Below are 13,134 nucleotides of genomic sequence, written 5' to 3' on the forward strand. Positions count from 1 at the left end.
ATGTCTCAAGGGAAAGGCTCTTTATTCTAATCAGGTTTCTTACTAACTTATGAGACATACCACTGTAGATACACTGCACATTTCAATACATATTTTGGTATTTACACAGAGAAAGAGCACAAGATAAACATTTATTAATGATCCCTTTTACACATTAAGGCTGGCTAAATTCTGGGTATTTGGGTGCATCTGGCACACCTTATGGAGAAAGTGTCCATGCTGTGCAAGTATTGCTGGATTCCAGCATTTAGAAAAAATAATGTGGTGGGTCTTCAGGAACGCATATTGCTTCAACTTAGAAAACGGCCACATTATTCTGATCCCAAGAAAACCATGGATCACAATGTGATACTGCTGCTAAGTACCAAGACTTTAAGAGGTACAAAGACTGATGGGTGTTTGCTAAAACATTGTGAAAGGGAGTGTTTGTTGCTGGGGAAAAATCATGAAATTAAAACTAGAAGATCTTGGAATTATATCAAGATTGGGCACCTACCTAGAAAGAAAGACACATAAGGGAGTGTCAGGGAAAGGATGAAAGGGAGATGAAGGAAGAAGTAATAGGACAGTGGTAGGGATGGGCTAAGCAATGCAGCAGTGCTGGTGACAAGCAGCAAATAATAATGAAAATTAGTGGATCAAGGTTAAAGGATTTTCTATGCTCACATATGAGGGCAACTGAAGAAAGACACAATGACAATAAAATGACACACTTCAAGTAAGGTTCTGTCTCCTGTCAGTGCCTGTGGTGACCTATGAAAATATTGATTTTTTTAAAACCAAGCTCATCCAGTATATTATATCTTGCTGCAGTGCAACATCTCCTATTCACATATGCCTTTAGCCTCTTCTCAAAGATCAACCTTCAGATATATTCTGCACCTGCACTTTACAAATTATATCAGGTAACAAAGTAGGGTGAGATCTTTGAAACACTGTTTCTCATAGAAATTCATCACCTCACTCTCCAATTTCTTCTTTTTTAAATTTACAAAGGATCTATGGAAAATGCACTGTATGTTTTTAAATCATGAAAACCTGGTTATTTCCACAAGTAAGGCCAGGTTAAACAAAGCAAATTTTAATCTAACAGAGAATGAAGTATGATGAATCTCTAGGCAAAGTGATTACTACACAGCATTTACTAAATCAAAGACTCCAACATCACAGTAAGAAATGTACGAAGGTTCAAAAAGTGAAGGTGTCACCAAACAGTGAGTGTGGGTTGGTATTTGGCTACTGGCACAACTAAAAATTATGTGATTGCTGAGCATGTCATCCAAAAGCACTTCAGATGTCCTACTCCTGCAGAGGCAGATGCAGAATACTAGAGGAAAAAGTTGTAGGTTCAACAACAACCTGATCTATGAATAGCTCTTTTGTTAGTTTTTCTTAAGTGTCTGATGTGCTGTACCAAATGTGCTTTTCTTTTTCAACTCAGTCGCAGAAGAATATTCATGCCTAATGATTTTATGAGTCAGTACAGGCAAAGACAGAAATAACCTTACTCAGGGTACCACACACTTTGGATGCTGTGTTGTTTTTAGCCATCCTTAATGCTTTAAGATAATTCTGAACTGTAATGTAAACACTGAGTATTTTTCAGACATAAAATAAGTTTGTTGCACAAATTTCTGTCTCTACCATCAAATGCCTTAAAAGATAAAGGTGAGGCATTTATTATTAAAACAACAGATGCATAAGAAGTTTGAAAACTGCAATAAAAAATTAAAATTATTCAGAACCATTTCAAAACCTTATTATATACTTTAATCATATGAGGGATCTAAGTCAAGTTTAAAGTTTTAGAAAACTTCTATTCTCCACAGCTATCAATAAAGGATAACAGTTGTTTAATACAATCATATGATGGAAAAGTGGGAGAAGTTCCCAAATTATAAAGACTAATTAAATAAATTCTATAAGCATTCTAATGTGTCAGTAATACCTGTAAAGCCAATTCTTAACATTCACAATTTACAGAGACTATCAATATTGTTTTACAAAGGACTCAAATTAATGCAAAATGAAAAACTTATTCAGCCCTTAAATCTTACACAATATGTTACTATGAAAAAGTGAGAGTTAAGAAAACATACCTGTTGCCTATTATTGGGCATGTATGGAAGCATAGTTGATACATGAAACATTAATTCATAATCTTTATAGGTAGTATAGAGGGAATGAGTTCCTGTTGAATCCGCTGAAAACAGATTTCATTGCAAGAAGATGGTCAGTGAAACAGAACATTTATACTGTTTTTAGGACACCATCCTTTGTATTGTGTGACTAACAAATCAAGATTTTATTTACGAGACGTAGGTTAAAATTTAGTTAGTAATACGATAATGTATGAGAGCCAAAAGAGCTATCCCTTAATCTCAAATTTTTATTTATAAAATAAATAAAATAGGCTCCCGGTCCCTGAAAGAAACTGTCCATATTGAGGTCCTTGCAAGATTGGGTCCTGGAGTTACCTCATTTTGAAGAGGTGCTGCAGGTTCTTAGCACCTTGTAAAAATGAAATAAAATAAAAATCCGACTTTTTTTTTTTTTTTTTTGCTACCAAACTATAGAAAATTAGCTGGCTAGCTTTCGGGCTTGAACAAAGGCTTATATTTTTTTAAGCTTTGCCAAATATTTTGTTTTTCAAAACACACAAACAAATCAAAATAGTTAATCATCACACAAATACTTCACAATTTTCTGATTATGGTATAGAATCTCTCCAATCTACTCATCGTTAAAGCATACGTTAATCCATACTAAATATCAACAAGCGTTTCCCCACCTCTCGTTTAACAGATGGTGCAACAGAGGCTGTTTAAAAAAACCCATAAAAAGACATTACACTACATTTTTAATACATTACAAAAACAAACATCAAAACTAATCAGACTTGTCAAAATACAAAATATCAAACTGCACTATGGTATGTATAATAGCAGCTTTATAATTGTGTTAATTTTTAATGTGCAAGATTTAGTTATAGACATAAAAAATAGAATAATTGCTGCAAGTAAGTGAGGCTCTTCTGTGATAGCAAATTAACCAGTTTTATTTGTCTACTGTGGCACTGCCTTGGAGTGAACCTTGGGAATATGATTAACAAAAAAATGTTGGTACCTTCATGGAAGTCTAGATGATAGGACTAAGAAAGACCTGTTAGGACAGTTTGCATGAATCAGGAGTTTCCTCTACTCTTGTCTAACAGGTGAAATGGAACAGCTGGAACCACAGTAAATCTTGGTGGCTCCACGCTGAGAGGCATGCTTCTCCAGGCTGTGCTCTCTCTGGGGCTAACCCCCAGCTGCTCTGCTCCCCGAGGAGGGATAGCATCCTGGCTCCTGGCCATGCCTCTACTTGCCAGGCCCACTAGCGGCGAGTCCCAGTTGTGCAGGCCAGAGACAGTATTAAGCCTTAACCTGCGGCTGCACTGAAACTGCTCTAACTTCAACACTGCCTAACATTCCACCGGTTTGGCATGGTTTAAAGGCAACTTGCAACAGCATCCTAAAAAGCATCCCAGATTTCAAACAATTGTTCTGTTATAAATAATGTCCCTACCAGTTTGAATTCATGCCTCTTCAGGAAAGTAACCTAAACCTAGGTATGTGCTTAACTTGAAACAGGAGCCCAAGTGCTTTCTTGTATGAAGTTGCTTTATTAAATCCTTCCTTTCTTCACACTCCCTCATTAATGTGTGAGTACTTATATTCTCTCCCCTCCAACATACCTAAAGCATAGGTTGGAGAAGGACCAGAGCATGTAATACCTGCATCTTTATAATAACATTCTCAACTGCTTTGGGGCCTGATTCAGCACACTTAAATATTTTCATTAAAATGCGGTCATTAATGGCTCACAGCCTGTAGGAGACATTTTGGCCATAACTGAAAATAGTCATGTTGTCTCCTGAAAACGTAAAATGAAGGTTTCAGGTTCAAAAAAAAGTTTTATCTTATTTCATTTAAAATTTTATACTCGATACAATCACTTATTATTTGGAAGAAACTGCTGTATCTAGGGCCTCAGTTTTGAACACACAGTCATACATGTTTAAATTTAAGCACTTTTCTGTTACCACTAGCTTCAGAGGTATGTATGTACGTACTTAAAACTGAAATGGACTACTAGCATTTTCAGCATTCAGAATACAATTCCCAATGAAATTTCTTATATGAATAGTTTGAATACAAAATTGTGTGTGTGTGTGTGTGTGTGTGTGTGTGTGTACACATGTGTGCACACTTACAAAAACAACACAAAAAACTTTCCTCGATTTCAGAATCTTCCTTGAAAAATGTAATCTGGTTAAAACCTTGGGATACTATTTACAACCTCAGAAGTAAAATGGAGGAAATAAGTGTTGTGAAAAAGGAATAATTCACCATGTGTGCAATTTAAATATATGTATAAACTAGATCACTGTTGGTAACTCTATTTACAAAGTGCTTTGCAAGCAGTCGAACAGACGTCGTACGATGAAACAAAAATAAAAAGTCATTCTCCTTTTAATTATTGTTACTGAAAAGCAGTCTCTTACCTTTAACTGCTGTTCTCTTAAGGTAGCATCCTATGTAGTTTAATGCTTTTGATTTAGTACCTTGACCTTGGAAGTGAACTAGTAAATCTACATTGTAAAATTTAGGTCCCCTTAGATGAGCAAAGTTGAAATCCTCTGACTTTGCAGTTATTCCAACAAGCAGCTGGTAGCACCAATTGTGATCAAGATGTTTGTTTTTATGAATATTTTTTTGCTTATACATTTTTCTAAAACATTCTCCTTTCAACTGACATTTGTGCTTCATTTCTACCTGGAAATGAATTTTGTTTCAGAAAGCTTGAGGAAAAACTCTTCAGCCATTTTTTGGAGTTATGGAGTGTAAGACAAACCCACTAACTCCCCAAACTTAGAAACGTGCCTTCAACCAATCATTGGCAGCAGCAAGTGAGACCACAGTAAGTCACATATTCTTGCTACAGAAATTTCTTCACCTTTATATCCTTCTTAGGAAATACAAAGAAATAAAAACCAGTTTCCTCCCAACCCCATCCCATTATATCAAAATTTAGATGATACAGTTAAACATTGAGAAGTCAAGAAATGAAAAGGCTAAATTCTGATAACATTAACTCCTCTCTGCTACATATTTACTAAATTTATCGGAATCAAGGTGACCCCCAATAATTAGACTAAATTTGGTAATTGTCCACATACAGAATTTAATTATTGGAGGGTTGTCAAATTTGTTGTCTCCCTACACCACTACAGAGGGGAAAGCAGTGGCAGGGGGCAGGTGGTGGGAAGGCACAGTGAGGAAACCAGTAGGGGGCAGGAAGTGGTAAGCCAGGCGATAAGAGTCTGACCCCTGTCCTTTACCTTTCCACCCCACCATTCCTGTACCCACTAGCACTTGCCCTCCCCACCTCCCTGGTGCCTGCCCCACTGCATGGTCCCCGCTACTGCCTGCCTCCCCTGCCACTTACTCTCCAGATCTGGCATGACAACAACCCCACTCTAGCTTGGTTGCTTCTTTCCCAGCCCAGTATCTGCAGTGGTGGTGGCAGCAGCAGCTCTGGCCTGGGCTCTGGAGCCCAGTTAGAGTCAGTGCCAACACAACAAGTGTTACCGGGCTGGCCTGGGGCAGCTGGGGTGGAGCACAGCTGGAGCCATGCCAGGGCTGGAAGGAAAGGGGGGGGGGGGGCAGATGGGGCAATGGCATTGGGGAGGTGGGCACCAGCTGTAACTCCAGCCCCAACCCTGGTTCAGGGTTAAGGCCAGAGCTGCAGTCACCTGCCCCCCTGCCACCTTGTATTCAAATCCAAGAGGAGGAGATTTCCCCCCTCCCCCAGAAGTTAAATGAGAAAACCTCATCTTGGATTCCAGTAAATATGGTATTGTCATGTTTTAATGGCTGACTGGGTTTAATACGTGGCATGCATGAATTATTTTTAAAATCATTTTAAAATAATTTTATAAAACATGCACAGTATGTGATATGACACAACTAGCAATACAGTCTAATTCTTTCAATTTCTTCATTTTCAACTTTGGAATTGGGTGACTTTACCTCAGCATTATGAGTTTTTTGCATTTAACATATACAGCAGATCAATATGGAATAACCCCAGACATATCTAGTCACTGATGGCAGTATACAGGCTAACTGAAAAATAAATGCATCTCAAGTGCAAAGCCCATTGATTCATAAACTTTAGGAATTGATAGAAATAAATTATTGAAACTCCATTTAATTAAGTAATTCAGTGTGAAATGCTTTAAGGTGGAGAGTATTAAAACAAAAAAAGCCACCCACACATTATGGCATTATGATGCCTGGAACAGAAGGACTGAAAAAATAGCTAATAAAGAAAAAATATGAGTAGTCTGTCAGATAAGGCAAGACTAGTTCTTTCTCCAATTGTAGAACATAGCACTCCTATAATTTTCACTCTGCTTTCTCACGCACACAAAAAGAACATTGTTATGCAAATAAATAAAGTGTCAATTGAGCCAGTGCTGTATACGCTCATCATGAAACCAAGACTACTTGTCACCCATTTTTATTCCACTCCCTTTGTAGCAGCAATGTAACGCATTACAGCAACCTTTTGTGCCATCATACTCACAACATAATTCATAGAATACCAAAAGTATACTGCTCAGCTATATGGGGGAAAAACAAATCAGCAATGCATGTTTATAGCCAATCATGACAAGTGTGTGCTGAGCATGCTGCAGGCACTAAATTTGTTCACATCAAATCAGAATATATTTTCATATGCGGAACCTGACAAACGATTTTCAGTCGCTCTTTAATTGCATCAGAGGACTATGCCAGAAGGTCACTGGTAATATATCTTTTTTGTTAATGCATGGCCAGAGCCCAGAAGTCTTGAGTCAAACCTAGTGTACTGATAAACAGTATGTATCAATAATATTTCTAGACATCAGTTTCTCTCTTTAAATTAGCAATGTGAAACACTTAAATGGAATATACTAACTACATAATTATCAAGATTTGCCCTACAAGCTACAGCTTTTTTTTTTTTATTATTATTTAACATATTTTAAGTGGGTTCTGTATAGGAACTGCAGGATTCCTACCATACAACCTTTAAAACTCAGGGTAGACTCAGCCTGTCTACAGGATTCAGTTTGAGCTTTTACACCCTCACTTTCTGTTCCCATGATAAGAATAGGATAAGGACAAAGGGGACTTTGATCTGCCCAGACTTTGGAACCTACCCTTCTTTCCACAGATGCAAGGTCCACTACAGAAATCCCAGATCTGAGATTCTAATTCTGGGAGCTGGCCTTTTGGCTTGTCTGCACTGGACTCGAGTCACAGGCTGCAAAAACTAAACATTTCTACAGATTACTAATATCAGCTTCCAAGACAATGTGGGCTCAAGAAGAAAAAAATCCTTTGCAACTCCAAAAAGGCAGCTAGTCACAGGCTCAAAGCATCGTAAAACACACTGTTCATATTGTACGGTTGGAAATGTAGCAAATATAAGCAAAGAATTCATGGTTTGTAGATCACAACAAAATGAATAAGCCTGTGCAGTAGAGATAACTAGACTGCATTCCACCCGATCATAGTGACCTGCTGTCAAAACTTTTAAAACAATATTAAACTAAAAAAGATGAATTTTGTTGACAATGCATCAACCTGGCTAACTCAAAATAAAACATCCATGGTTATAAGCTCAGAGCTTGTCAGGAGCAACTCACTAAATATGTGAGCTTACAAGTGAATGGCCATGTCAGTTGTAAGCCAAATAAGTTATATTATCCATACTTCAGATGCTTCAAAAGCAATATGAGAATCTAAATTTAAAAAACCCAAAACCCTAATATACAGGATGAACCTCTTGTCCTTTTGCATTGTTGGACTATATTGCTTAGGATTTAAGGACCAGAAACAAATCCTCAGCTCCAGGAACACCATGAAAGTAGGGTATCCTTCTGAGTACTTCACAAACAACATGTTGCTTGTGTTGCCGGCAACATCTTGGTTGCTTGCAGACGTTAAAACAATCAAATGAAGCCAAACACCGCCCCCCCCCCATGCTTTACCAGAAGAAGCAGTGCATTACTTCAACCCAGCACTGTAGCATCTGTATACATCAAGTGCTTCAGCAGGGCTTTTTGGTGCTTTTAGCTAAAGCCGATTCAATCAGCTATTAGATAAAAGCACCAAAAAAGCCAAAACTAAAGTGCCCTATCTATACAGACGTTGGACGAGCCGGGTCCAACTACAGCACCACCTCTTCTGGGTGTGTGCTGGGCTTGGTGTGGGAACGTGCAAAGTTTAAAGTGCCAGTTTCGGGGGTTTTTGGTTGGGGGTTGTTTTTAATGTCCACAAGCAGCCCATGTTCTTTGCTTATGTATAAACATTGACTTCTGCTGGCCAAGTGTATCCACAATGTTCCAGATAATATCAGAACGACAGTTTGTTCATCACTTCAAAAACTGTATAACCTTTTACTTTATATTTTCAGACTAAGAACTAAGATGATAAAATGTGTATTGGTAAAAAAAAAGTTGTTTCCTTTAAAGAGGAAAATATAAAAAGGGTGCAAACTTAGTAAAACATGACACTACAAGGCAGGAGAAGAATGAAGCACTCAGGAGCTTCTCTTAAGATGCTCTCTTTGACATATACAGTATGACATCTTTCAGGCTCTTGAGGAATGTATTTCAACTTCCTTATCTATGAGAATCTAAAGTATAATATTAGCTTACTAGTCAACTCCCACGGTCAGCTACATGAGAACAGAACTAGTATTTACAGAAGATGCTTACCTTTGGAGAATTACAGATTCTCCCATACTTGAAAAAACAAAACTTACTTTTATTGTCTAGCTGAGCTCTGTATTTACTAAACCCTTTTAGCCGTACTCTCTGGCCCAGAAGATCAAGGAACTCTTCAAAAGCAGGCCCTGCAGTTTCATTATTATACATCTCTTCCTCTGTGCTCTGGCCTGCTTTGCAATAAAGGATCCCAATCTTGTGCTGAAAACTCAGCTGAGGTAAAAAAAAAAAAAAAACAAACCACACACATAAAATTAGTATTGGAAATAGATGGCAAATAGTAAGTGTTAAACACATTTATTATAATAGCAGATGAAAACTATTACATGTGTCAAAAAATAAGGGAAAGTTGAAATGCCAAAGATAAAGAAAACAATAATGTAATTATAAGTGGACAGTCGATATTCAAACACAGATAAAAGAAATCAATTAATAACAACTTTTGACTTGGCCAATCAGGTATCAATACAAAAAGAGAATTTCTAATCTCTAATTAGTCTTTTGTCATAGGCTGGGAAGATACTGCATAGTCAATGTTTATCTTTTCCAGCATTTAAGACTTTACAAGTTGACCGTGTGTGCTTGTGTCAAGTACTTTCCCTCCACCCTTCTCATTATATGAGAATAGCCATTCAGAAGACAGGTTTCAAATGAGGAGATATAAATATGTTTTCATCAGATTTTTTTTTTTCAACATCCATAGATAAATATCATTCATCCATAAAACCATCTTTTGCAAAAGTAGTTTCTCAGTTTTCTGTGAATGATAACATGTAAAGGTGTTTTATATGTACAATGTATTATGAACTAGAAATCAGAGAGCAATTGAATAATTTTGCCAAATAGATAGCAATAGATTTGTTAAAGTATCACCACCAAGATGTTATTAGAAGTGATGGTAATTATTCTCGCCAGAACAGTATTGACTTATTTTCTGTGCCTTAAAAACTTAAGATGACAATATACAGGGACCCCTCCCCCACGTGAGTGGATTAGTCCTATTAGCCTTTCTACCAGCTATTAGAGCTTCACAAACTGACAGAAAACATTTGTCACACCAGATTCCCTTAAGACATTTATCCATAAACCACTACTCATATCTACACACCAGCTGTAAAGTATTCCTTTAATCAAAATTCAGGACATGTGTGTGTGCATGTGTGTATGTAAGAATAATTACATGTCTGTCCCAATTCAAAAAAACACAAAGGCAACAAAAAAAATCTACTTCACATTACACATATATTATACATGAACTGCTGTGTTAAACATACTGTAGATCATGTTAACTCATAGGTGTGATATTGTACTGATGTTTTATCATGACAATATTTGAGGAAAAGGTTGAATGGTGAAAAAGGGCAAATCATGAAAATGTGTCACGGAGAGTTAAGTGTCAAGAGCATGGCTTTAAGCCTGAAATAATCTTTACCTTCTCATTTAGGTAGTACCTGCTCCTGAACCATGAAAGTGGACAGTTGCATGAATGGCAGTTTCAAAAAGTTTGTGTTTTTTTTAATTAAAAAAGGGGGACCCTTCCCCCCCCAAAACACCCCTGGTGGAATAAAAGCTCTCTGTCAGTTTACTGGACTGGCCCTTTGTACCATCATGATGCTCCTGCCTTACTAACCTCCTGTTCTGTCTCCCATGCAGCTCAGGGTTTAACTTGGCAGCACTCAAGGTTCTCAGTGAAATTGGCTTAACAGTTTACCATCACAGGCACCCATCACTTTAAATATCTTCAAATGTCAAAAGTCACAGATATTTTTTTTAAACTGATGGAAAGAATCACAGAACCCAGTCATTACAAAATGCAGTCAAAGGGGATTTTTGGTCCTACTGAAATCAAGAGTCAAAATTCCAGTGGTCTTAATGGGGCCAGGATGTCATGCTTAGTTATGAAACTATACCGCTTCACTGGGACAATTTCTGCTCAATTTCACTGGTGTAAGTCTGACCTAAATCCATAACGTCAGTGAAGTTAGGTCAGACTCGCAGTGATCTAACAAAGCAGAATTCGGTCTACTGGCGTGCACAAAAAAAAAGTACATGCAGCAGGATGTGAATTGCTCATGACAAGGAAAAAGACAATATCTAAATGCAAAGCAAGTGCTATTCTTGTAGTAAGGGGCAAAATGGAATTGGAAGAAGAAAACTGGAACAGTAGGAAAAGGATGACAGAATAATAGCAGGAGGAATGAGAAGGGTTAAAGGTCACATTAAATGGGAGCTGGCACTTGAGAGCATTTGTTATATAAAATATAGTTTTTTGTTGAGAACTAGTAGAGGACTGAGGGATGTATTTGGTATCCGTATTGGTCTGAGACAAAAAGAAATACAAAACTCTAGAGCTCTAGGTTCAGAGATGATACCTTTTATTAGGCCAACTAAGAAATCACACAAAAAAAAAGTATCTTTTTTCTGCAAGCTTTCAGGTACGCACTCTTCCTCAGGCTCAGGGAAAATTAAAGATAGTAAAGAGTCCCCATAGTTAGAAAATAAACTTCATTTTTGCACAAAGGCAGCTGAAGGTGGAAGTCTGTTCCTCTGGGTCCATGAGAAGACTTAGGTACTTAAAAAGGCACGCCTCAAAAGAGAATTCAGCACTAGGACCCTAAGCAGAAGGAGGAACTCTCCATGCAGCTCTGGATCAGATGCATAGATACCAGGCAGGCCCCAAATTTTATTTTCTTCCCTGTGTATAGCACTTCCTATTGACTAGCTCTAGGAATCTCCATGCTCAACTCACTTGATTATGCAAGTACTAAACGAATGCACAGTAACAACTGCACAGTTTGCTGCTTGTGGAGACGCAGCCAACGTATGCTAGGTTTGCTCTGGATTAGGCTCCTCAAAGAATGTAGGAAAAGAGATGCCTAGTTTCTGAAGCCTGATGAGGCTCGCGTGCAAGCCTGATACCAACCTGCTCAGGTTGCGGCTGCTCTGGGTTGGTCTCTAAAGAATGTTAGTCAACTCCAATGATGACTCCAAACTCAATAGGTACCTTAAGGGGTGAAGCGGAAGCTGAACAGGGTTTGGGGATTACAAATTTGGATTTGGGCAACAAAACCTAGCTCATCTATATCCACGTGTTTAGGTGTTTATATAAATACCTTAACACCTAAACAGCTTCATGTAAAGTAACTCAAGTTTCTTCTTTGGGATTGAGATCATCCTTATAATTGTAAAAAAACTCCTAATACCATTATGCAGTACTGATATTTGTTCTTTACATTATCCATAAAGAGCATACAGATATGTAACAAACAAAAAGTTGAAAAACTGCAAAAAATCTTTGGGGACTCATCTTACGTTTCCATGGGCAGTTTAGCTGCGTACGGTTATAGGATGAGGTCTTTGGTATATTGTTCCATGATTACTGTCCTTTTCAAATCCAAAATGTTCCTCTGAACGTCTTTAAGAGTTAACTGCACTTATATTTAAGAGTATAAACTAGATGGCCTTGTGTTCACACTTTGTCTAAAATTTTGTAGAATGAACAATCTTGAGTCAGGAAGAAGAGCTAGCTGTTAGTCATATGCTCAAACTACCAAATAAGTAATACCAACTGGGCAAAAGATGACTCAAGCTTTTATTGAGATTGCTTTGAAGAGAACTTCAATACCTCTATCCTATATTGTTAAACTTTTTGGCTGTGAATTTGCAAAAAGCTTAAGGAAGTTAGGTTCATAATCCACTGAGTTTCAATGCCATTTGAGCATCTAATTCCTTTGTGCTTCTTTGTAAACTCTGAAGTGGAAGGTAAAAACTAGGGCTGTGGGGATACAGCTGTCTTATTTCAATTTCAGATTCGGCCATTTTGGAGGACTGTGATTTGTTTTGGTGTTTTCGATCACTGCTCTGTTTTGATTCGGCCAAATCTGTTGTGGAGTTTCAAAGCTGTTTCGGAGATTCAGATCAGTTGGGGAGAGGCAGCCACGGGAGAAGCCCCCACGGCTGCCATCCCAGCCCCAGCCCCCACCTAGCCCCAGCCTAGTTCCAGAACTTAAAAAAAAAAAAAAAGCCCCGCACTCACCAGCTGCAGTAGTGATTGGGGTCTCTGAGCACTCATGACAGAGCACCCCCATGCAGTGCAGGGCAGTGAGGATCACCTGCCCCACTTGGCACCTGTGTGGCAGCTGCCCCATGGCACGGGCACAACATGGCTCAGTAGGGCACCACACGCTGACTGGGAGCTGGGGCCACTGCGGCTGAGCCCTGCCAGGCTCCGGCTGACAGGAGGAGCTGTCCAGCTCCCAGACAGCGCGTTGCTGCCGCACAGGTGCCAGGCGAGGCAGGGGGCAATCCAC

General features: G+C 38.4%; 1 protein-coding gene across 1 annotated transcript in view; it reads right to left on the reverse strand.

Annotated features, from left to right (window-relative positions):
- SIPA1L2 (signal induced proliferation associated 1 like 2) overlaps positions 1-13,134 on the reverse strand; it is a 261,532-nt gene that overhangs the window by 98,612 nt on the left and 149,786 nt on the right. Inside the window, exons 7-8 of the mRNA XM_014521704.2 lie at positions 8,863-9,037; positions 2,100-2,203 (exon numbers count right to left, since the gene is read on the reverse strand). Of these exons, the coding sequence (XP_014377190.1) occupies positions 2,100-2,203; positions 8,863-9,037 (279 nt within the window). The remainder of the gene's footprint in view (positions 1-2,099; positions 2,204-8,862; positions 9,038-13,134) is intronic.

Source organism: Alligator sinensis, unplaced genomic scaffold, assembly GCF_000455745.1.
Source record: "Alligator sinensis unplaced genomic scaffold, ASM45574v1 scaffold93_1, whole genome shotgun sequence".
Taxonomy (NCBI): domain Eukaryota; kingdom Metazoa; phylum Chordata; order Crocodylia; family Alligatoridae; genus Alligator; species Alligator sinensis.